Genomic DNA, 25,306 nt, shown 5'->3' on the forward strand with positions numbered 1-25,306 from the left:
GTCTAAATTTTGGATGATAAATTATTTGTAGGACTAAAATTATTCATTACTTGAATTTGTGGATTAAAATTAAGTAATTAAAATTTAAAAATTAAAATTGCTCTTACACTAAATTTGGAGGATCAAAACTTCAATTATATATATATATATATATATATATATATATATATATATATATATATATATAACAACACATTTTAAAATTTAACATTTCAGATGGGTGTTCCGGACCGAGAAAATGTTGAAACAAGGGTAGTTTAAAATTTTAAAAAAATGACGGCTGGAGTAGTACTACTGTACTAGGGTGCAGGAAGCAAATCCGTAGCCTGAATGAAATTGGAGCTCAGCTTTAAGTAGAAGCCCAAAACTGTTACCAACTGTAGCGCATCTCCATGTGTGTGCGTCTGTGATTTGCAAAGAACAAGAAAATGGCCGCATCTCCACTCAGTTATCTCCTGCGATAATATTCAAACCCTTAGACTCATTTTTCAACAACCTTCTCTCTCTCTCTTTCTCTCCCTCCGTCACTGTCACTTACCACATGGGCGAAACCAAGAGAAAGCGTGGCAGAAAGCCCAAACCCGCAACTGACGAAGAAACCGCGTCTCAGGACTACAGCACCGCCTCCAAAAACGACGCCGTTCCACTCCCCGCCACCACCATCGACTCTGATTCCCAGGGACGCCGCCGCGGCCGCCCCAAGAAGATCAAGGTGGCGTCGCCGGAGCGCCGCAGCTCTAGGCTGGCCGATTTGAACGGCGATTGCGCGGTCGAGCCACCGTTGATGACGAAGTGGGAGGGCGCGGTGAAGGTGGTGCCCTCGATGGACGCGGTGGTGAAGGTGTTCTGCGTGCATACGGAGCCAAATTTCTCACTGCCGTGGCAGCGGAAGAGGCAGTATAGCTCGAGCAGCAGCGGTTTCATCGTGGGGGGTCGGAGGGTTCTAACAAACGCGCATTCTGTGGAGCATCACACACAGGTCAAGCTCAAGAAGCGCGGTTCTGATACCAAATATTTGGCAACCGTCCTCGCCATCGGGACCGAGTGCGATATCGGTATTTCAATTTCGTTCGAATTGCAATGAAATGATGCTGATGATTGATTGGTCCTTTATTTGAATTTTCCTGTCGAAATTTCGATGGTTTTTTTCCTTAACATTTATTGATGACAGTTTCAGCATATGTGTGATTAATTAAGTTTTTCATGTCTGTATCCTTCTGATGATGGTTTAGCAATGTTGACGGTGAGTGATGATGAGTTCTGGGAGGGAGTTTCACCTGTGGAATTTGGCGATTTGCCTGCACTGCAAGATGCTGTAACTGTTGTGGGATATCCAATTGGTGGCGACACAATCTCTGTGACAAGCGGTGTTGTTTCACGCATGGAGATACTCTCTTATGTTCACGGTTCAACGGAACTTCTGGGACTGCAGGTAGTATAAGTTCTAACTTATCATTTTTTCACTTTTCCATCTATATCCTACTTGTTCATTTACATATGATAAGTTGAAGTGTCTCATTAAACTCCTCTGCAGATAGATGCTGCAATAAATTCTGGGAATTCTGGTGGACCTGCTTTCAATGATAAGGGAAAATGTGTGGGGATCGCATTCCAGTCCCTTAAACATGAAGATGTGGAGAATATAGGATATGTAATACCCACCCCTGTCATCCTACATTTTATCCAAGACTATGAAAAGAATGGGGCATATACAGGTATCTAAAAGGATCTTTTACTTCTTTGTCTATTTCATACACGTCTCTTTCCTTAAAAAACCACCATTTATCCTTGCTATTGTGGATCTTAAATGCTAAGCTTTGAAATAATAGTTAAAGGAGTTTGGTGATTTTATAGTTTTTTAAGCTTAAAAGTTACTTTTTAAGTTAAAAACCCTTTGGGAATGTGTTCTTGGTTCTTGGGCTATGGAATGGAGAATAAGAAAGAAAAGAAGTTCCTCAAATTAGCTTATCTAAATGCTCTTCAGCTATTTTTAATGTTTTTTCATTTAAAAAATATATCCTTTTATACTATTGTGCTTGGCACAAACACTATCAAATAACAAATAGTGATAAATGATATATGGATTGAAGAACTGAAATAGAAAGATTAAACGGACAATTCTATAGACAATATGTACTAGACCTTTACATTTTATTTGTTTATTGTTCATAGTGTTGTTTCCTTCATGTGTCTGGCCTTTGCAATTTTGTTTAGTTTAGTTCTTCTATGATAGCGTGATTTTGAATAAAGTTGTCTTAAACACTTCTTCACTGTCAGGATTTCCAATCCTTGGAGTTGAGTGGCAGAAGATGGAAAATCCTGATTTACGAATGTCAATGGGCATGGGACCCGATCAAAAAGGTGTGCGTATTAGAAGAATTGAACCCACTGCTCCAGAATCTCATGTTCTGAAGCCATCCGATGTAATTCTCAGCTTTGATGGGGTCAATATTGCCAATGATGGAACAGGTAATCTACTATTGTTTTACTCGGTAACAAAAAATAATCACATTTAGATGCTTTATGCATGTCCTGTGCGTTGTCTTATATAGTTAAAAAAAAAAAAACTGACTTTGAATTCTAGTTTACAACATCAAATTTTTTTTCTCAAGATTTAGTGTGGGCAGTGTTAATTTATTTGATGTTTTAATCAAATGATGTATTAAAGTATCATAGAAGAGAGAGAAACACTTATCATGATTGAAAAATGAAAAGTATTACAATGAGTGTTATATGTTACCTATAGAGCTAGATCTAAGTACAACTGTCATACTGACAGTTTTGTAACTAACTGATCAGAATACTAGCAACCTTACAACAACCTGAGAGTAAGTTAGAGAACTGCTCTCTTATACAACACTCCCCCACTTCCCCCACAAACTCAAGGTGGGAGAGTTAAAGAGGGAAGCTCAAGCACCTTGAGTTTGTCTCTCAAAAACAAAAATGAGTAGAAGAAATAGGTCTTGTAAGAACATCAACCCACTAATCTTGGACAAGGATATGTTGAACAATGAATTTCTTGGTGTGGACCTTTTCTCTGACAAAGAACAGATCAATTTCCATATGTTTTGTATGAGCATGAAGAACCAATCGAGTTGTGAGCAAGAGAGACATTGTCACAGTAGATGATGGGAGTGGAGAAAAGAGACCCCACGTGTTTCAATCTACCAACAAAACTTCATAATCATAAGTAATTTGAGCTAAATTGTGATATTCAACTTTAGTAGGGGTGGGTATCAGACGTTTCGAGCTAAAATAACCATAAGCAAAATAAACCGTTTAAGAAATGTGGTTCGAAGTTGGCAAAAAAAAGAGAACTTGTATATGAATTATGTATTTTGGACATTTTCTAATATCCCTATTTATAGAATAAATGACTATGCTTAAATAAGGAAATAATTATAATAATAAAGAAATAGGGAAACAAAATAATAAAGAAATAGAGAAAAAAATATCTAAAAATATTTAGAGATATTCTTGATGACTAAATTATATTTTTGGTCCTTTAATTGTTAAAATGTTCATTTTAGTTCTTTATCTTTTATATTTGAATCAATTTAGGTTTTTTTTTTTTTTAAAACAATGATCGTTTTCAAATTTGCGACATAATCTTGAATCAATTTAGTTTTTCTCTCTAATGCCTCCATCTCCTCATTCATGACTTTAACCCAGTTTCTATCCGTCAAAGCTTCTTGGACTGACACAGGTGTTTTGATTGCATCAATGGCTACAATAAAGCTTTGATGTTGAATCAAGAGATGTTTAGTACAAACAAATTGAGAAATAGGATACCTAACATAGTAACACATGATCTCTTTCCTTTCCTCAAGGCAATAGGTATATCGCCTGTAACTTACTTATCATCATTGTCATCCTTAGGGACATTTACCTTTGGTTCTGACAATTCAACTTGTGGGAGTAGAGTGGGTTTCTTTTGCCTTTCATATTTCTTTCTAAAGAATCGATATTATTCTTCTATATCATTGTGATCCTCCTTCGTTTCTTCATTGTGATCTTCTTGTGCTTCTTCAAATTAGTATGTTGGACATCCTACAAGGAAGTGGCAATGATCCAAAGACATACTCAACTTCTAGAATACTCACCCCCTAACGTTGAGGGCTGACAATAAGGTGTACAGATTCAAGAAATGTTACATCCTTTGAAACAAAAAAATGACGACTCTAAGGGTGATAACACTTGTAACCCTTTTTATTAGAGGGGTAACCAATAAAGACACATTTGGTCTCTTGGGTCTAACTTATTGCGATGAGGACTACAAAAATGAACAAATGCAACACACCCAAACACATAACATGGGAAACTTAATAGTAGGGGAGAAGAGAAAAATGACATGTGTTCAACCGGACTAATGCCCTATAAGATATGAGTGGGTAGCCTGTTAATAAGATAAGTGGCTGTAAGGACAACTTCTCCCTAATAGACATTAAGGGCAAACATTTGAAAGAATAGAGCTTTGGCAATCCCATTTTGTTGGGGAGTATTAACACAAGTTAGTTCAGGATAATACCTTGCGCTACAACAAACTTAGAAAATTCATGATTAACACATTTAGTTCCATTGTCTAACCGAAATCTTTTGATAGACATACCAAACTGATTTTTGACAAGATGGAAAAAATTGACAAATATTTGACAAGTCTCGGATTTGTGCTTCATAAGGTAAGTCCATGTCATACGAGAACAATCATCGAGAAAGTTACAAATTGTTTGGCCCCATAAATAGATTCAACAACAGGTCCCCATACATCAGAATGGACAAGATCAAAAGAAGAAACACCTTTATTATTACTAGGCATAAAGGATGCATTATGGTGCTTAGAAACTTGACAATATCACAATTAAAAGACTTGACAAACTCTTTTGTAAACAAATGTGGAAATAGAGATTTAAGTAAACCAAATGGAGGATGTCCAAGACGTTTGTGATGAAGCCAAATTTGTGAAGAAACCCAAGTGTTTGAGGTTGCTTGGTGACTGGAAGACATCTCATTTTTTTTTGTATTGTCAGCTGTTTTATGTTGCAAATAATACAATTCACCCTATTCTGTAGCAATTAAAATTGTCTTCCCTGAGGCAAAGTCTTGAAAAGGTACAATGAGAATGAAAAAAGGTTATTGAGCAATTTAAATCTCGAGTAAGCTGATGTACAAAAATGAGATTATTACTAATTTAGGGACATGGAAAATTGTGTAGGGATAGAGATGATTGAAGTTGGATGCTTCGAGATCCAACAATAGGAACACGATTTCCATTTACAACCCTAATAATTTACGGACTGCTGGACAATGCTGCATCAATAGTGTGCAAACAACTTTTTTTTTCTTTAATGTTTCATAGGCAAAGGAAAGTTGCAGCCCCTGGTCTGACAGTTGGCAGTGTCAGGCAATTGTAGTGATGGACAATATGTCGATACCAAGTGGCAAAACCAGCATTGAGCAACAAAAACAAAACTCCCAAGATCAGGAGCTTTGATACCAAGTTGGAAAAAAATCTATATATTAATTATGTATTTTATACATTCTCTAACATACCTATTTATAGAGTAAATAACTATGCTTAAATATGGAAATAACAATAATAAAGAAATGGGGAAAGAAAATAATAAAGAAATAGGGAAACAAATATCTAAAGATGTTTAGAGATATTCTAGATCTTCTAAGTATCTATGATATTTACAACATCTGGTTTCGTCCAAGAGAGCTATCAGATAGGTTGGGTTATTTGGAGTATAACCCTACTCCTTATTCTCCTTTTACGTTTTTTGTTTTATTGTATTGTAATTGTCACTTTCTTTTTCATATGCAGGTTTTGTATAACAATAGTATAAGGTTATCTTTATGTTACTTTATGTAACTAACGTTCTTAGTTAATTAGGTTGTTACCGCGTTTGTTAGCAATTGTTAGCCTTATAAATACTATATTGTACTTTGTAATTAGTGGGTTGAATAATAATACTTAAACAATTTTTTAGTTCGTTCTCTCTCTCTCTCTCATACTCCAATATGGTATCACATAGCTAGGTTCAATCCTTTCTCTACTTTATTCTCATCATTTCTCACACGATGAATTCTAATCCACAACCATTGCCACCTCCTCCTATCAATGCAAAAACATTGAAAGGTGCTTCTTCTCAACCAGCACACTCAATGACGTCACTTTCTTTGATGTTCTCGCATTCTATATAAGAACAACTTAATAGCAAAAACTACCTACTTTGGTGTCAGTAGCTCAAACTTGTGATCAAAGGACACTGGCTTCATCATTTTCTAGTAAATCCCTAAATTCCTTAGAAATTTCACTCTCGCTTCTTAGAGTCTTATTTTTCTTGGGAACAACAAGATCAAATACTCTTCTTATGGCTTTAGTCTTCCATGTCCAAGGAAATGCTCACTTGTATCATTGGTTGCATGATGGAACCTCCATTGGTGAATGATAGCCGAATTCTCCATGGAAGCTCCTTGATCCCATTTTGTTCTTCCTTGATGTGTTTCCAAGCAAAATGAGCAAACAAGAATGGGAGAAAAGAGTGGAGGGCACGCGCCAAAAGCTTCTAGAGAAGGAGAAGCAAGCGAAGCGGCACTAATCCACAAGGAAGGGACCTTAGAGAAAAGGAAGAGAGAATTCAAAGTATGAATGCTCATAAATCTTCAAAGTGGTTGAATACAAGGGAAAAGGAACCTTATATAGATCTTGGTGGCTTCTAGGAGAAGTTAAGCTAACCATGGGTCAAAAGTGAACCATGGTTGCTTAACTAACATGTGGCGTGCCAAGTTTGAATTAAAAAATTCAAATTTGGTGTGTGAACCAAGGCTCTCACATGTGCAACTAGATCTAGGAGTTTGAATTATGTATTTGTGTGTCATGTGATGCACATTTGCATTTGAATTTGGTGGTCCATGTGCATCTAACCACATGATCGGTCACATGGCTTCCAATTCAAATTCAAATGTCTATCCATGGCCCAAATGACTAATAATTCCTATGGCCCATCAAAAGCAAAAACATCTTCAACTTGGCCTAAGAAATACAAGGCCCATAAATCCTACTCTACAAGGCCCAAAGTACAAGACCTAAAAATACAAGTCCAATCAAGGCTCAAAATCCTATACTATAAATCCCATAATACAAGGCCCAAAATAAAGAGAAGTATTGGGCTTTAAGTAATAGTCCAACTTAAGAGGAGCTTAGGCCCACTAACCTCAACACAAGCCCAATCCTCTTGCATCATCCTAGCCATGGCCCTAGTAGTGGGTCCCTTGGTTATGCCTCTGCCATCATTGCAAGTCTTTTTTTCAACTTTGGGACAAGATTTACTTGTATTTCCACGCTCACGCATGCTAAAGCGCGCCAACTGCAAAACAAACTCTGCAACACGAATCTTGAAACTCGCAATGTCTCGGACTACTTTATTAACATTCTGAGTCTTGTCTTGATAGATTCAAGAAGGCAATTGCCTTTAACAATATTGTTGAAACCTCCTCAAGTTCTAACACTCGTGTCGCAACCTCAAGCCAACATCGTTCAACATGATTTGAAATCATATTCCTCACAGTATCATGGTGGAAAAAATGGAAATAGAGGAGGTAGGTTCAATAATCGTGGTGGTCGTGGCATTGGACGATACGTTGTGTACCAGTGCCAAGTATGTCATCACTATGGTCACTTAATTTCAACTTGTTACTTTAATTTTGATGAAAACTTTGTCCCCTCTGTACCTTTTGATTAGAGTCATCTTGGTCTTATGGATCACGTTGCTCCACAAAATACGTGGTACAATGCTCAAATTACACTTCTCAACAAGTACTTCGCCCTCCCTCCAATACAACATCGTATTATTTGTTCCCACACTTTGATGGGCGCATATACATCTCCAAAGATGTTGTTTGTAATGAGTCAAGATTCCCTTATGAGGTTCTGTTTTCATCAGAATCTATATCATCCTCACAACAACCTGTCAATATCCCTATTACAATAACTCCATCATCAGCCTCTGTATCAGAAAATGGTTCACACACATCTACTCATAATCACATCTCTACATCACTTCTGCTGCATCCAGTGAACAAATCCAACCCACAGTCTCCTCACCAAGAAACTCAACTCCATCCCAACATGCAACTACTTCTACTGCACCTGATGAATCACCATCTCAATCTCCAAACATACATCCTATAACAACACGATCAAAATCAGGCATAGTCAAACAGCGTCTATAACCAACACTTCTTTTAACTCAAGTGGAACCAAAACCAAAAAACAAACCTTATCCAATGACATTTGGCGAGCTGTAATGAATGAAGAATATAATGCCCTGATTTTTGACCCTGTATGCAATTCAGTAAGAGTATTTGAAAGGGTATCACTGATTATGTTAATGATTGATGTTAAAAAATGAGATTTAAATTGGTAAATTTCCCATTATTTTGGAATTTGTTGCTGCAGTAGAAACCTGACTGAGTTCCTTCATACATTAACCTGACCGAGTTCCTTCATACATTCAATCCATACATGAAATGTCAATGCTAATTACTCTCAAACCTTGTTTTTAATTCTATCTACTAGTATTTTTTTGTTTTTTAAATATTAGTAGTTTGTATTATAGCGTTTCATTTAATTATTAAAACTTTGTATAGTTTACTTGGTTTCAGAGCTAATATTTAATTATGGGATATATTTGTAGTTCCATTCAGGCATGGGGAGCGCATTGGTTTCAGTTACCTTGTCTCTCAAAAATACACTGGGGATAGAGCTCTAGTAAAGGTTTTCCGGAATTCACAGATACTTGAATTTAACATAAAACTTGCAACTCATAAGCGGCTTGTTCCAGCACATATCAAAGGCAGGCCTCCTTCTTATTACATTATTGCTGGATTTGTTTTTACTGCTGTTTCTGTCCCCTATCTTCGTTCTGAGGTGAGTAGTTATCTTTCATACATGTTTTCTCTGCTTTTGTATATGCTGTTTGTACAAATTTGCCGAATTCCTGAATCCATATACCCTTCTGTTTTGTCTGCCTCATCTCCTCTCTTTCTCGTTAATTTGTCTTCTGCTTTATGGCGAGCTGGAAGCCAAAACTTGTTTGCTATTGTTTGTTGGATTGAAATTGCATGTTGTCTTATTTGTCACTGCCATAGACAGAATATTTATGTGTTAACTCATGTGGTTGTTTGTTTTGAACTTATGATGCTTCTTGGGGCTTTATGCTTTATGAAATTCATAGCTGAGAATTAGTAGTTTTTCTATTGTTGATCAGAAGTGTTCTTCATACACTGGGTGATCCATATGACTTCCAAAAGTGAAGGAGCATTCTGATCCTTCTTGTGGCAGGCTGTGTCTGTGTTTTCTTGGTCTCTTCCATGACCATTGTTTTAAGTGGTTTAAATACTAATGAAGATGCATTTTGAAATAATCGACATTCTTGACAGTTTAGAATTGGTTTATAAATTTATTTGTTTGACCCAGTGCACATAGATAAGGCTGGGTCAGGTTTGGGAAAATGCATTACTTGAATCAATGAAAACCTCTCGGGATGGGTCAGGTTGGGCTCAAGCATTATTTTTCTGCCAAACCTGGCCTAAAGGCCCTAAACCAACCTTATTCAAATTGGGATGGTTTGGGTCTGCTCCATTGATTCTCATTTAAAAGAAGAAAAAAAAAAAAACTCTACAAAAATCAAACTTTTTCTAGCTTCCAGATTCAGTTTCATGACATTAACAATGATTTTAACATTAAACAGAACAAATTAAAGTTATTTCATGACCTATGAACTACACATATAAAAAGAAAATATACCAAGAGATGTTATATCCAAGAGTCTTATACAAAAACAACATTACTTAGATGTTAGGACTTTTTGGGGGGTATTTTAGGGATTTTCAGGAAAAGCACAGCCAAAAGGATAAACCCTGCTGCAGATTGCATCTTTTCTCTCTCTTTATTAGAGATCAACTCTCATGCTTGTAAATGAATGTTCTCTTTTCTTTTTTATGATTGGTCCATTGTTAGTGCTTTAGGTCCATTGTTAGTGCTTTAGGTCCATTTTATCAACTGGTGGCCCATATTCTATTCTAAGTCATCAATAAATAGGTGACTTCTTCTCTTGTAACTAACTTTCAACAGAATCAATAATATAATTAATTTGTAGTGGCATGAATTCTCTGATTTCTATCATGGTATCTAGCCCAAGGTTCGAACCCTAATGCACTTCAATTTTTCTCTCAACCATATTTTGCGTTTTTGCTTCAATTTGTATCCACCTTGGTTGCTTCGTCTTCAATGGTGATTTCTTCCAATGCTCCAATAACATTTTTTTCATTCCATTTTCAAGATGCTTGACACCAAATCAATAGGTCAAACCTATCATCACAGGTCATCATCAACTACATCACTATTTGGTGAATCAAGTGATTCCACCAAAGTTTCTCATGGTTGAAGATCGTGAATTTGTTCATGACTCTGAGCTTGCATGGGAATAGTAGGATCAATTGTTGCCAAGGTTGTCAAAAATCGGTTATAACCCCGTTATAATGGAAAAACGGAACGGTTTCAGCTTCCTCCGCCATTCGCCATCCGTTATATGAAGCTTTATGGCGGTTTCCGCCATTTCGGATATGGTGGCCGCCATGGTCATGGCGCCGTGAAGGTGTATAACGGGCATGGCGGTCATGACGGTTTTTTTTAAAAAAAAACCTATTTTTGGGCTTGAAACAGGCCCAAATGGAGTGAGCCCTAGGTTAGTGCTTGGCTCGCGTCTCATCTCTCTTCTCCCTCTCGCGACTCTTTGCAGCTCACAATCTCTTTTCCGCTTCTCATCTCTCTTCTCCCTCACACTCTGGCCACCTGAAACGCAGCGACTGCGGCAGCCCAACACTCCGGCCACCTGAAACGCAGTGACTGCGGCAACCACGAAGTGCGAACAGCACTTACAGAAGTCGAAACTGTCCCTGATGGGTTCCTTCTCCATGAAATGATGTAGGGATGAAGGAGAGGAAGCCTTGCCCTTGATCTAGGTTCAACAAGGTGGACAAAAGGAGGATATATGGTGAAGGAAAGGAGGTTGGCGTGAAATGATGGTGTTTGGGCGGAAGCACTTAGGGTGGAGGTGTTTGGGTGCTCAAAGTTGGCTCACTCCAAGGTAGGTGGAGGCCACTCTAGGTTTCCTACTCTCCAAGGGTGGAGATAGGAGGAGGCTAGCCGAAACTATCCTAGGGACTAAGGATGGATTTTGAGGCACAAAAGGCTCACTCAATATCATATAATCCAAAGTATTTACAAGTGGTGGGGGGTGGGGTATTTATAGGAGAAGTTGCATTTAGGGTTGCATTTAGGGTGTGCATGGCCGAAAATGCCAAGGCAAATGCACTCCAAATGCAATGCCAAATTAACCCTAGATGCAACTTGGTGGCCAAGTTTGGAATCTATGGGATTAGATTGGCTATTTCTAGGTGCATGATAAGTCCATGCAACCTTTGCCCTCCATTGGGCCTAAGCCTTTCTAATCACCAAAAAATAGGTCCAAACTCACCAAACTAGGCGTTACCTCCTATGTAATACCCTAGCCCAAATTAAAAAAAACCCTAATCATCTAAAGCACCCCATAATACAAGGGTAAAATAGGAAATACAAAGAAAATAAATCCTATGACTAAAATACCCCAAAATACAAGGGTAAAATTGGAATAAACTAAATAAATCCTACACTACTCAAAATTAGTCATAGCATTGGACCATGTGATGGGTTTCACATGAAGTACCATGGATGGTCCTCCATCATACCCTCCTTCTTGAGAAGGATTTGACCACAAATCTTCAAGCTCTTCCATTCCATTGATCCTTCAAAAGAAGTGAAACCACAATTAGGGGAGTAAAATATTAAAACTTAACTATGCAATCCTTAAGTACATAATTTGTTGAATGAAGGTGCTTAGGGCAAAAGGGAAGAGCCAAAGAGGCATCACCATTTAAAATTTATTGACCCATGCAATTCATTCACCAAATCATCTAACTTAGGATTGGGTGCCTTTTATTCAATGATGGCTTTCTAAAATGGTGCACATCCTCTATTGCCATCTTTCCTTGGCACCAAAGAAAAGAGGATGGCACAAGGGTTAAGGTTCACTTGAATCTAGCCCTTTTTCTTCAAAGGAAAAATTCTTTTTTTGCTTTTCTTTTCTTTTTGTTTTTGTTTTTGCTTTTCTCTTCATCATCTTTCTTAGCCTTTAGTTTGAGTTGGTCCTCATTCACTTGAGAGGGTGATAGAGGACACCACACAAACTTCTTACCTAAGTGTTGGAAACTTATTTTATTGGTGAGGCCATCATGGATTATGTGCTTGTCAAATTGCCATGGCCTCCCAAGCAAGACATGACTAACCTCTAATGGCACTATGTCACACAAAACTTCTTGATATTTGCCAATAGAGATTGGTATGCTTGCTTGTTGGTTGACTACAACACCTCTTTCCTCATTGATCCATTGCATTTTGTAAGGTTTAGGATGAGGTTTTGTAGTTAAGGCTAGCTTATCAACCAATCTAGTACTACAACAATTTGAAGTTGACCCACTATCTACAATGAGAGAACAAGTATTTTCTAGAATTTTGCATTTTGTTTGAAACAAGTTCTCTCTTTGAGATTGTTCAATGTCACTAGGTTGATTGTTAAGAAGCCTTCTAACCAATAGTAAGTCTCCTTCACAAGGTAAAATTTCTTCCTCGGAGTCTATGGCTTCTTCTTCACTAGAGGAAGATGAAGTAGCTTCATCAAGGCTACTATAGTGATCTTGGGCTTTTAAAACCATGGTTTTCTTTGTAGGACATTGAGAAGCAATATGTCCTCTTCCAAGACACTTAAAGCACTTGATTTCACTTGACTTAGACTCTTTGGAAGGTGCTTTAAAAGATGAATTTTCTTTTTCTTTTCCTTTTTCTTTTTCTTCTTTGGGATAAGGTAGGGAAGAGTGGCCCTCCTTCTTAAAACTCTTGGAATAAGAGGGAGTGGAGTCTTTTCGAAAAGGTTTTCTTGTAAGTTGATGTTCCACTCTTGAGCAAAGTTGAACAAGTTCATTCAAATCCCTATAAGGTAGAAGTTCAACTTTGTCTCTTATCTCAAGATTAAGACCACTTTGAAATCTAGAGATTGTGGTCCTCTCTTCCTCCCTAATCCCAGCCCTCATCATGAGTAACTCCATAGATTGCCTATATTCTTCCACACTAGAGGACCCTTGTTTTAATCTTTGAAGCTTATCCATAAGCTCTCGGTCATAGTATGGAGGAATATGCCTCCTTCTTAAGGCACTACGGAGCTCATTCCAATATTGAATTGGAGGCTCATGGTTTATTCTTTTTTCTTTTTCTAAGGAGGTCCACCAATACATAGCATGCCCTTGGAAGCTAAGGGTTGCTAAAGAAACCTTTCTATCCTCACTTATTCCATGGCAAGAGAAAAGTTGCTCCACTTTCATTTCCCAATCTAGATAAGTTTCAACATTATCTTTGCCATGAAATGAGGGAAGATTGATGTTGGGTTCCCTATTGGAAAACTCCCTATTTCTATGATGCCTTGGGGGTCTTTGATAGTAACCATCATTGTGATGGCTACTAATGAAGGTATCACTTAGAGGTTGGGTGTGATGCCCTTCCTCCTCATGATCACTTGCATACATATGCCCCTTACCTCTTGAGGGTTGAGGAGAAGTGACTTTTGGTCTTGAACCACTAGCCTCTCCTCCCACAACTAATCTTTCAAGTAATCTTTTTATTTCCTCATTGTTTCTTTCAAACTCTTTTTCTTTTCTTCTTAATTCTTCCTCTCTTTTTATATTTTCCTCTTCTTTTTTTCTTAGGTACTCTTTCAATTCCCTAAGTTCATCCCTAACACTAGACCTAGTACTACGAGAATTATGACCATGGACACTAGAATAATCACTCATCTTTGATCAAGAAAAGGTTTTCACAAATTGTTTTCAAAAAGGGATTGAAAAAAATGGTTTTCACAAAGAGTGAGTGATAAAAGGTTTTCACAAAAAGGTTTTCAAGGTGCAAGATAGGTAGGAAAGGCCTAAGTGCACAAAGTGAACTTTCAAGGGGAGGTGGACTACAATGAATCACTTAATAACCAAGCCCTATCAAGTAAAAATCACTAAGCCTTTTGCTACTTTTCTTACAAAACAATTAGCACAATCAATAAGTGAGTGTGTGCACGTTACCCCTAGTAGGCAAAACAAGCCTTCTAAACGTAATTGCACAAAGATAAAGTCCTAAGCAATTATACTACTAAAAGCTTTAAAACATGCAAAAGGAAAGCACTTAAAACATGTTCTAGTCGAGGTCCTAGGTGAAGGTTTTCAAATCACCTTCAACTACACGAACTAAAACCAAGTAGAAGAGGTTTAATAATGGCCAAATTACAAACCAAAATAAGAAGCTAAGGCCAAAAAAACACAAAGAGGCCGAGAGAGAAAAATTAAGCAAAAATCAAGTAAAACAAAGATTCAAGTCTTCAAACTCCTCCGAATGGGTTCCTTCACAATGAACAAACGTGTTAGACCTCTCCAAGTGTTTGTTCACTCCTTTATGTGTGGTGTAAGTCCCTCCAAAGGCTAGGCTTGGATTCGGTTCACCCCTCCACTCAAATCCACCAAAGGTGTGAAAATTGACTAGAGTGGGTTTTGACCTACAATGAAATTAAAACCAACCCAAAGCAAGAGTCCAAGAAATAAAAACTGAAAGGCACAATTAAGAAAGGCTAAACTCAAAGAGAATTTAAGATGACAAAACAAAAGAGGCCAAGAAAGACAAGCAAAAAAATTAAGACTCAATCAAAGAAAGGAAGCACACAAAGAGTAATCCTAGAAAGGCACTAGAATTAGGTTAGTGTTTAGTCCACTTGATTAAGTCCTTTATATGTTTCGGTCCAGCCAAAATTAAAGTCCCAAAATAAGGTCAAAAAGGTCACAAGTCCAACTCCAAAGCAAGGGTAATGGTCCAATTCCACAAGTCTAGCAACAAGTCCTTTTTGGTCCAAACTTTTTTTTTGATACCCTTTTTTTTTTTGTTCTATTTTTCACGTCAACTTTTGTTTAATAGTCCTTGGGTCCAATTTTTTTTTCAATGTCTAGTCCAATGTTGCTTAGGTTTTGCACTTGTGGGTGGTAAATTTAGGTCAAATTTTAGAAAAGAAAGAGTAGGACAAGTGGCGTGAATTTAGAGGTCCTTAGGGAATATTTTTGAGTGGAATTGGTTTTGTTCTTTTTAGCACAAGTTGTTATGCACCAAATTTCATCACACCTCTTAGATTCTTTTAGGGTTTCTTTTGGCATAGAAAGACAACCAAATCAAGTGAGAATGCAAGGGATAGTGGGCGGTTATGCATGTGCAAGGAAATGTTTACACATGGAAATCACAAAATCACTTAGAACATGCTAGGACTAAAATAGCATGCATGAATGACTCCTAGATGGTTCATATATGTCACGCCCACTATGTAATGCAAGATGGCATATTTTGTTGATGTGTTTCATGCAAAGTGTTTGGCACATACATAGAATTTATGTGGACAAAATATAGGAAACATACAAAGACAAAACTTTTAGGTGGATTCAAAAATGAAAAGCATATTCATGGTATTTTCATATGAGACTCAAGAAAAATGAAAAGCATGGCAACCCTAAAAAAACATGGAAACCTAAAATGGCATGGAAGGCTCACAAGGACAAGGTGTGAACCCTAAAGCTATTCGGCCACACAAAGAAAGCAAGGAGGAAGAAAGTGACCGAAAGCAAAAATAACAAAGAGAAGACTCAAAGAAGACACAAAAAGATTAGATGTTACCCTTGTAGAACCTTGGCTCTTGATACCACTTGATGGGTTCCTTCTCCATGAAATGATGTAGGGATGAAGGAGAGGAAGCCTTGCCCTTGATCTAGGTTCAACAAGGTGGACAAAAGGAGGATATATGGTGAAGGAAAGGAGGTTGGCGTGAAATGATGGTGTTTGGGCGGAAGCACTTAGGGTGGAGGTGTTTGGGTGCTCAAAGTTGGCTCACTCCAAGGTAGGTGGAGGCCACTCTAGGTTTCCTACTCTCCAAGGGTGGAGATAGGAGGAGGCTAGCCGAAACTATCCTAGGGACTAAGGATGGATTTTGAGGCACAAAAGGCTCACTCAATATCATATAATCCAAAGTATTTACAAGTGGTGGGGGGTGGGGTATTTATAGGAGAAGTTGCATTTAGGGTTGCATTTAGGGTGTGCATGGCCGAAAATGCCAAGGCAAATGCACTCCAAATGCAATGCCAAATTAACCCTAGATGCAACTTGGTGGCCAAGTTTGGAATCTATGGGATTAGATTGGCTATTTCTAGGTGCATGATAAGTCCATGCAACCTTTGCCCTCCATTGGGCCTAAGCCTTTCTAATCACCAAAAAATAGGTCCAAACTCACCAAACTAGGCGTCACCTCCTATGTAATACCCTAGCCCAAATTAAAAAAAACCCTAATCATCTAAAGCACCCCATAATACAAGGGTAAAATAGGAAATACAAAGAAAATAAATCCTATGACTAAAATACCCCAAAATACAAGGGTAAAATTGGAATAAACCAAATAAATCCTACACTACTCAAAATTAGTCATAGCATTGGACCATGTGATGGGTTTCACATGAAGTACCATGGATGGTCCTCCATCAGTCCCTAATCACCTCCGTTCACCACCCCTTCGTCCCCTTTCTGGCCGGCGACCTGAACCGTGGTGGCCCAGTACTCCGGCGAGCAACTCCGGCGAAACTAGGTTTTTGTTTTTTCAGTTTTAATCCTACTGTTTTGCTTTCCAGTTTTAATCTTCCTAAAACTTTTTTTTTTCAGTTTTAAATTTTAATCCAGTTTTAAAACCCCACACCAAATCCCTTCTTCCAGTTTTAATCCTCTTTTTATTTTTTCAGTTTAAAACCTTCTTTTTTTCAGTTTTAAATTTTAATCTTCTTTTTAATTTTTCATACTCCTTTGAGTCTTTTGTTAATGAATTCATTGTTGCATCTGCAGCAACAATTTTTTAATCCTAATTCTTCTACCAATTGGGTCAATTTAAATTTCTATTTCCAAATATTAACTTTGACAATTCAGAAGGTGAAGAAGTTGAAGGCTATGCCCCTTTGGCATTCAATGAAGAGAATGATTACATTGAGGAAGAGGAGGAGAATGATGATGATGAGGAGGATGATTAGATTAGCAAAATGCTTCTTGTACTCTTGTTTTTCTATGTTTTTTGTTGTGTTTTAATCAATTATGTTATGAGACAATGAATTATGGTATTGTTGGTATGATATTTAAGTATTTAAGTTGATATTATGTTGGTTTTAATTTAGTTTTGTTGCTTGTTATTTATTGTTTTGCTGTTTTTTTTGTATATAATATATATATAAATATTTTTTTTTTGTCCGCCATGACGTCCGCCATAGGCCGCCATGGCATCCGCCATAGAGTTATAAAGGATTTCTGACCTCACCGCCATAGATCGTTATTCGCCATCGATAACCTTGATTGTTGCTCTCCTTGGCTCCAATCCTTGATTTTGCATGAAATGTTAACTTGTGTTATTAGATGCATGTGTTTGTGCTATTCGTGGGAGAAGATTCACGCCTATTTTCACTCACCCCAATGTCATGCTAGGTATTGAAATTTGAGAGAGATGTATGAGAGAGAAAGATAGAGTCAGAAATAGATCTATTTATTATTCAACCTAATGTATTGGAGATACAAAGTGGTATTTATAGTTGTTAGAATAGCTTCTTGCAAAAGCTATAGAAACAATAACTAACCTTCTGAACAGGTTACAAGTAATCAAAAAATACATGAGAAATAACAAAACGGAGAATAAAGCTATACTACTATAACAAGTAAAGGTATATACTCCAATACCCCTTGCAAGATCAAGTGGGGTGAAATATTGAAAGTGAATCAACCAACTTAAGCCCAGTTCAAAGTTAACAGAAATGAGTTGGAGACAAAGCTTTAGTGAGGATGTTAGCACATTGATCAAGTGCAAGTACAATAACAACTTGAATAAATTTAGCGGTGACCTTTTCATGAACAAAGAAGAGGTATAACTCCATGTGCTTGGTTCGAGCAAGAAGAATAGGATTGTGAGCTAAGGCAACAATACTCATATTATCATAAAAGATGACAAGTGTGAAATGACGAACATGAAACTCTAACAGTAAAGTTTGAATCCACATGATTTTTGCAATAGCAAGGGCAAGACTTCTATATTTGGCTTCTATGTTGGAGTGAGTAATGATGATTTGTTTCTTTGACCGCCAAGAGATAAGATTGGGCCCAATGAAGATAGAAGCTCCAGATGTGGATCTTCTATCATCAGGGTCTGAGGCCCAGTCAATATCACAATGTGCATGAATAATGAAGGGGGCAATTATGAGGTTTTGGTTGTAGATGCAAACCCCAAGACAAAGTTCCTTTGGGATTGCGCATGATGTGCTTTACAACAGACTCGTGTTGTTCAAGTGGATTAGACATGAATTGACAGACTTAATTAATAGAAAAACTGATTTTTGGCCTAGTTATAGTTGCATCTTGTAAGGCTCCAACCACTTAACAATATAAGGAGGCATCAAGAAACTTTTTTAGAACCAATTTTAAGTAGCTTACAGCCACTCATCATGGGGAAAGAGATAGGATTAGATTCTTCCATATTAGTACGATTTAAAAGATCACAAACATACTTGCTCTAGGTTAACATAAGAGAGCCATTTGTTAGATTTGACCTCAATGCCTAGGAAATAATCCAAGTTGCCAATATCTTTGAGAGAAAAGGCTAAGTTGAGTTTTTGAACTACACTTTGAAGAACAATTGAGTTATTACCTGTAATAATGATGTCATCTACATACACCAGAAGGTATATTACACTATTATTGTGAGAGTAAATGAACAAAGAAGGGTCACACTTGCTTGGTTGAAAATTAAGATGTAATAACATGGCTTTTAGTTTATCAAACTAGGCACGTGGTGCTTGTTTAAGGTCATAGATAACCTTGTGAAGCTTGCAAACTAAATTCTTATCAGACAATTCAAAACCTTGAGATTGGGTCATATACATTTCTTCTTCAAGATTACCGTTGAGAAATGCATTGTTGACGTCTAATTGTTGAATGGACTAGTGGTGAATCAAAGCTAAGGTGAGTATGAGACGAACAATGACAGGTTTGATTATGTGCAAGGTTGTTTCATTATAATCATATGCAAATTTTTTATGGAACCCTTTTGCGTCGAGTCTGGCCTTGTATTTGTGTGTTGTGCCATTTGGGTTTTCTTTGACACAAAAAATCCACTTGCACCCAATGGTTGTTCTATTAAGAGGTAAATGAACGAGCATCTAGGTTCTATTATGTAGAAAGGTGTTGTATTCTTCTTTCATTGCTACAAGCCAAGTGTCATTAGCTAAAGCTTGTTTAGTGCTCTTTGGTTCAACATGAGTAAGAGAGTTTTAATGATTCCTACGTTTTCCCTGGTTGCCATGGGATGTGTATTTGCTTGTGTGGAATGAATGAGTGTATTAGTGGGTGTAGTAGTTGTAAAAGGTTGTGAAATGAAAGTTGGCAGTACATTTGGTGCATCAGTGTTGTTAGATGATGTGGCTAAAGTAGAAGTTTCTGTAGGGATATTTTGTGAGGTGATTAAAATATGATCAGTTGGAGTAGAAGATGTAGCGTTGGTAACCATGACTGGAACATGAACAAGAGGTGGAAAGGCAATGGTGGGTGATGCTAAAAAGAGGTCTAGATAAGGGAACCAAGACTCATTAAAATTCGCATCTTTTGAGATATAGATTCAACCATTTGTAGCAAGGCACTTGTATCCTTTGTGGGAGTTAGAGTATCCCAAAAATATGCATTCTTGTGACTAAAGTTGAAGCTTGTTCTTATTATAGGGTCGAAGGTGAGGGAAAAGTAGAAATTGCTAAATATTCTTAAAAAGTTATAGTCTGGAGCCTAATTAAACAACCATTGGAAAGGGACATCATTCTAAATAGAGGATGATGGTAAATGATAAATAAGATAGACACTCATAAGGAAGGCATGATCCCAAAACTACATGGGAAGTTATGTTGAGCTAACAGAGACCTAGTTCCACAATATGTCTATTTTTGTTCCACCACGCCATTTTGGTGATGGATGTGTGGGCAAATGATATGATGTTGAATCCTTGAGTCAACAAGATAAGAAGAAAAGGAGTGACACTAGGAACACCAGTATAATTGGAAAATAGAGACTGTTTGAGTAGATCTGGAAACTTAGAGTTCGTCAACCCCAACATAAAAATATATTGAATTATCTGAATGGTTGTTGTATGAAACTAGACGACAAATAGTCATTCCCTGAATGGTTGTTGTACGAATTATTTAAAGAAGATTGTGCTTGGACGAAATTAGAAACCATTATAGCTTGTTGAGGTGCTGTAGAGTGTGGAGTCTGAGTGAGATTAACAGAAATCGAATATGTTATCACTTGTTTGTTGTATTGTTTTAGACGAGCTTCATGAGCGAGTAAGAGTGCTCTAACTTCAAGAATTCATAGACACAAGTTTGTTGCTGATTAAAGTAATGATTGACTCATAATCACGAGGTAATCCTTTGGAGTAGAACATCAAGATGTTCGCACGAGGAAATCAAATCTCCAATAGAGGAGAGCGACACAATTAAGGCTTTTATGCGAGCGAGAAACTAGGCATTGTTTTTCCTTCTAGTATGGTGTTATACAACTCAACTCGCAACTGATTCGCATGAGCCTCCATGTGAGTGTTGAAGTGCTCATGGAGTTTGTCCCATAGTTCCCTCACATAAACACAGCCAATGATGTGTGTGAGAATATTGCTTGTCAAGGTCGATTGGAGCCAGGAGAGGGGTAGCTGATCTTGTTGATCTAGAGACTGATACGTCGGGTTGACAGATCTAGTGGATCGATCCTCTTCGGAGAGAAGTTGTGGTGGAATTGTAGGATTAAAAAGATATGAGTGCAGTTTGTGACCTTTGATCGTAGGTTTAATTTGTTGTGCCAAAGGAGAAAGTTATCCTCCGGAAGTTTTTCTGTAATGGAATGTGAGAACGTGAATGAAGCAAATAGTGTAACAATTGTGGAGTGTAGCGGTGACGGTGGTGGCATAGAAGAATTAGTCATCGTGAAGAGAAAGAAGAATAGATAGAGGCCTAGGATTCTTTCGCTCCTGATACAATATTGAAAGACGAGATAAGAGAATGAATTTTGATATTATTGATTAATAATGAACATGTGAATTTCTGCCTAAGAAATATTACAGAGTCCTATTTATATTGATAGGATCAGTTGGAGTTTAGTTGTGTAACTAACAAGTCAGTTACAACAAAGTGACAAAATTACAAATGAAATGAAAATACAATTGAAATAAAGACTAAAGAGCTAATGAAATAACATGAAAATATGTAAAAAACTAATAATAGAGAAATGATATTCTCTTACAAGCTTTGATGGGTAGCTGGAATTGATTTTTGACCATGGCATGAAATTGTTTAAAAATATCAAGGGTGTGTGCTTTACATTTTAGAAGAAATATCTAGGTGAAGCAAGTATATGCATTGACGAATATTACATAATATTGATAACCATACATAGAGGAAATTGGTGCAGGACCTCATAAATCACTATATATTAATTCAAATGGTTTACTATATACTCTTTTTGATAAACTAGAAGGTAATTTGTGAGATTGGCCAAGAGAACAAGGAGCACAAAAATTAAAGTCACTTATTTATGATAGGAAAATTACAAATGCTGAAAACAAACTGCAATGCATCATTATGATGATGTCCTAGTCTAGAGTGCCACGTGGCATAGGAAATAGAATGATGTGTAGCAATATTAACAGTGTGTTGTTTATTTTGTGATTGGTGTCTTGAAGTAGACGAAAGCATAGAGGGGAATTGAGACAAGCCTTCAGAGCCAAGAAATCTTTTGAGAATTACCTCTTTAGTACCCTTTGATTTCACCAAACACAAGGCAAGGTGAAATTCAAAAAATATAGTTATCCTTACAAAATTGATCGACACTTACGAGATTCTTAGTGATAGTAGGAATGTATAGAAGATTATTTGAGAGGATTTTACTCTTTAGGAAGACCTTCAACAATAACATCTAATTGTTCGAGATGACACCAAATCACTAATAGATCAAAGTGCATTGACTATCACTTTGATACGAAAAATATATTCAAAAATCAGTTTGTCCTCTTTCTGCGTTTCAGAGTACTGTGCGGAGCATTCTTGCACGTGCACGTGTATGCGCATTGAAATGGTTGTGCAGCTTGTCCCAGAGCTGCAAAGAGTGAACACATCCAATGAGGCGAGAGAGAATTGGTGTCGTGATTGGAGTTTGCAACCACGACAAGAGAAGCGAGTCTTGTTCCCATTGAAGATAGAGATGATTAACATTTGCGGCATTGCGATTATCTTAGGTAAGAAATCACAGCAGAATCTGTGGATTTACAAGAAATCAATGAAGCTGATGGCATTTGATGACTGGCTTGATTTGCTGCTTCCGTGAGAGAAAATTGTTCCTTGAGAGTTTTTCAAAGATCGAAAGCAAAAACGTAGGGAGTGCAGAAGAGGAAGAACTGTTTCGTGAGGGAGGATGGGTAAAATTTGGTTCCACCATTGTTGAGGATCACTCTGCTCCTGATACCATAATAGAAATCAAAGAGAGAGAGAGAGAGAGCTTGTAGAAGAAGCTAATATATTTCTCAACTAAATCTAGAATACTTGATAACAAGTATTTATAGGAAGATACAATACATAAAGACTTCTATGATAAGAGCCTGCACCTATGCTACTTCCAACAGAAAATAAGCTATATACAATATAGACCAAGTATTCTAACAGGTATTGCCGTATTGGATTCATTGGGTTTTACCTGAACCAATGTGCAACCTCATATCATGAATTTATGGCCCAGGAAGAAGGGGCCCTTCTGTTTAATGGAAGGGTAAGTGATGACATGATCCTTTTATTTTGTTTGTTCAAGCATTTTCTGTGGACTAGATCCTAAAGGAATTCTAACTTAGTCTATAACTTATACACAAATATCTATTTCATTTAAAGGTTGATCTGTCCAGCTCGAACCCATATACAATATAGACCAGTTGAATTGCAAAAAGAATATCTATTTTATACCATGTGCAAATTTAGAAATAGTGAGTGTTATTATTGTTTATCAATTAGATCTTAGTTGCACATTTGTGGCTGTAAGAATGTGAAATTCGGGATATTTTGGTTTCTTGTTGGAATTTGTATGTGTACTAAAACTATCTTGTATTTGAGTTTATTATTATTATTACTAAATTTAATTTTAATTTCTAATCTTTTTTACATATATCCAGTATGGTAAAGATTATGAATTTGATGCTCCGGTTAAGCTTCTGGACAAGCATCTACATTCTATGGCACAGTCTGTTGATGAGCAACTTCTTGTTGTTTCTCAGGTTTCTGCATTGATTTTCCCCCTAATCTTTTAGCTTGTCCATTATTCTTTTTATTACCAGATTGAGATGTGCTCATGCTTGAAATTTTCTATATTGTTAGGTTCTTGTGTCTGATATTAATATTGGATATGAGGAGATAGTTAACACTCAGGTAAGAGAAGATTATGTAGATATTAACATTTTCTATTAATGAAGTGTCAATTAAGTTTTGTTTATTATACGTGTCTAGGTTCTTTCTTTCAATGGTAAACCTGTGAAGAATTTGAAGAGCCTGGCCACAATGGTTGAGAGCTGTGATGATGAATTTCTAAAGTTTGATCTGGAGTACCAACAGGTTTTCTCTCATTGACGGATTCTGATTGGTTCATTCTTTCCGTCTCTCACTTTAGACAGAAATATGCCCCTAAAATATTGTATGAGAGATTTGTTCAGGCTTTTTTATGGTTATACTATACTTGTTAACCATAACAAGTTACATAACTATTATAAATAAAATGATATTATTTTAATATATCAAGATTACTATACTTATTGATCCTGTGTATTGCTTAAGTTGTGCTTTGTTGTTGTCTTAACATTTTAGGAAAATCTTATGAAAATACTCAAGAGGGAATGTTGCAAAATTTCTGATACTAGTTTTTTTTTTTATAATTTTAAGAATTAGACATTTATTATAAGTTTATCCTTTTCTGCCTATTTCAAATTAAACCTGTCCAATAAGTGAAGTTCGTACTATAAATTTATAGCTATTCCATGAATTTATAAGAATACTGATTTGAAATTTTAAATACCCTTTTCTGCAGATAGTAGTGTTAAAGACCAGTACTGCAAAGGCTGCAACCTTAGACATCCTCACCACACATTGTATACCTTCTGCAATGTCTGATGACCTGAAAACATAGAAAGTTTTGGTGAAAGTTATTTAAATTACTCCTTGTTGCCTCAGGTTATTTTTTTCTAGTATTATTTCACCTTCACTATCAAATTGTGGTACTACGGGATCTGCACCAGTCAATGAAATAAAGACTTCTTCACACACAGGAGGTTAGAGAAGCAGAGGGATTGGGAAAGAGGGAAGGAATTAGCAAAATACAATATACGCTTCGTTAAATTTATCTCATTTCAATTGAGGTGTTCTGTAATGTATTTATATTGATCACTGTCTATCCTTGTTCTCACCTTTTTAGTACAAAATTTATAACCGTGTAGAAGGATGACTGGTGGAGGGTTGGACGTATTATTTCATTGGAATAATAGATTAGAAAAATTGATAATTCACGTATTGTTTTTCTTAGATGGGAGGACTGAGGAGAGGCTTGTAAAATTTTATGCTGAGGATATTAATGCTGTTATTTTGATGTACCCTACTTTCATGGACCAGTTGATCCTTTTGCTTGCAATGATAGAACTGTTTTATGTAAGGCTTCTGGTGGTGGTTTAAAGCTTGTTTTGTACAATTTTTACGTTGTCAGTCTTTTTCTCTTGGTGAGCTTCTGTTATGCGCCTTTCTTGAGAGATGATCTTGTATTCATGTTTTTGTTTATATGAAAACATGGCATGTCATCTTTAAAAGGCTAAAACATGCATGCTTTGGTTGTGACTATAAAAGAATTGGTCGGCACATATTGTATATTCTTGTGATCAACATTTGAAATTTCAAAACTCAATTTTCGGAATATATGTTTCGGAACATTATTTGTGTAGAGGAGTCTTGAGCGTATACATGTCTGGACAACATACGACGACATGCATGTCTTATGTAACACCTC

The 25,306-nt window shown here is 36.8% G+C and overlaps 1 protein-coding gene across 1 annotated transcript; it reads left to right on the forward strand.

Annotated features, from left to right (window-relative positions):
• Positions 1-284: 284 nt before the first annotated feature.
• On the forward strand, positions 285-24,958 carry LOC109806443 (protease Do-like 9). Its single transcript, XM_020368852.3, has 9 exons — positions 285-1,055; positions 1,233-1,432; positions 1,535-1,715; positions 2,278-2,469; positions 8,700-8,932; positions 23,436-23,537; positions 23,638-23,688; positions 23,767-23,871; positions 24,341-24,958. The coding sequence occupies exons 1-9, from the start codon at positions 542-544 to the stop codon at positions 24,437-24,439; spliced, it is 1,677 nt and encodes a 558-aa protein (XP_020224441.1). The 5' UTR covers positions 285-541; the 3' UTR covers positions 24,440-24,958.
• The last annotated feature ends 348 nt before the right edge of the window (positions 24,959-25,306 follow it).

This window comes from Cajanus cajan, chromosome 4 (assembly GCF_000230855.2).
Source record: "Cajanus cajan strain Asha chromosome 4, NIPB_CcT2T_4, whole genome shotgun sequence".
Classification (NCBI taxonomy): Eukaryota; Viridiplantae; Streptophyta; class Magnoliopsida; order Fabales; family Fabaceae; genus Cajanus; species Cajanus cajan.

What these genes read in the sequence shown, in the direction of transcription:
- LOC109806443 (XM_020368852.3), top strand. Translation starts at nt 542, where the DNA reads ATGGGCGAAACCAAGAGAAAGCGTGGCAGAAAGCCCAAACCCGCAACT. An exon ending in AAAGAATGGGGCATATACAG is followed by an intron (nt 1,716 to 2,277) that starts GTATCTAAAAGG and finishes CTTCACTGTCAG; the next exon opens with GATTTCCAATCCTTGGAGTT. An exon ending in AGGAGATAGTTAACACTCAG is followed by an intron (nt 23,689 to 23,766) that starts GTAAGAGAAGAT and finishes ATACGTGTCTAG; the next exon opens with GTTCTTTCTTTCAATGGTAA.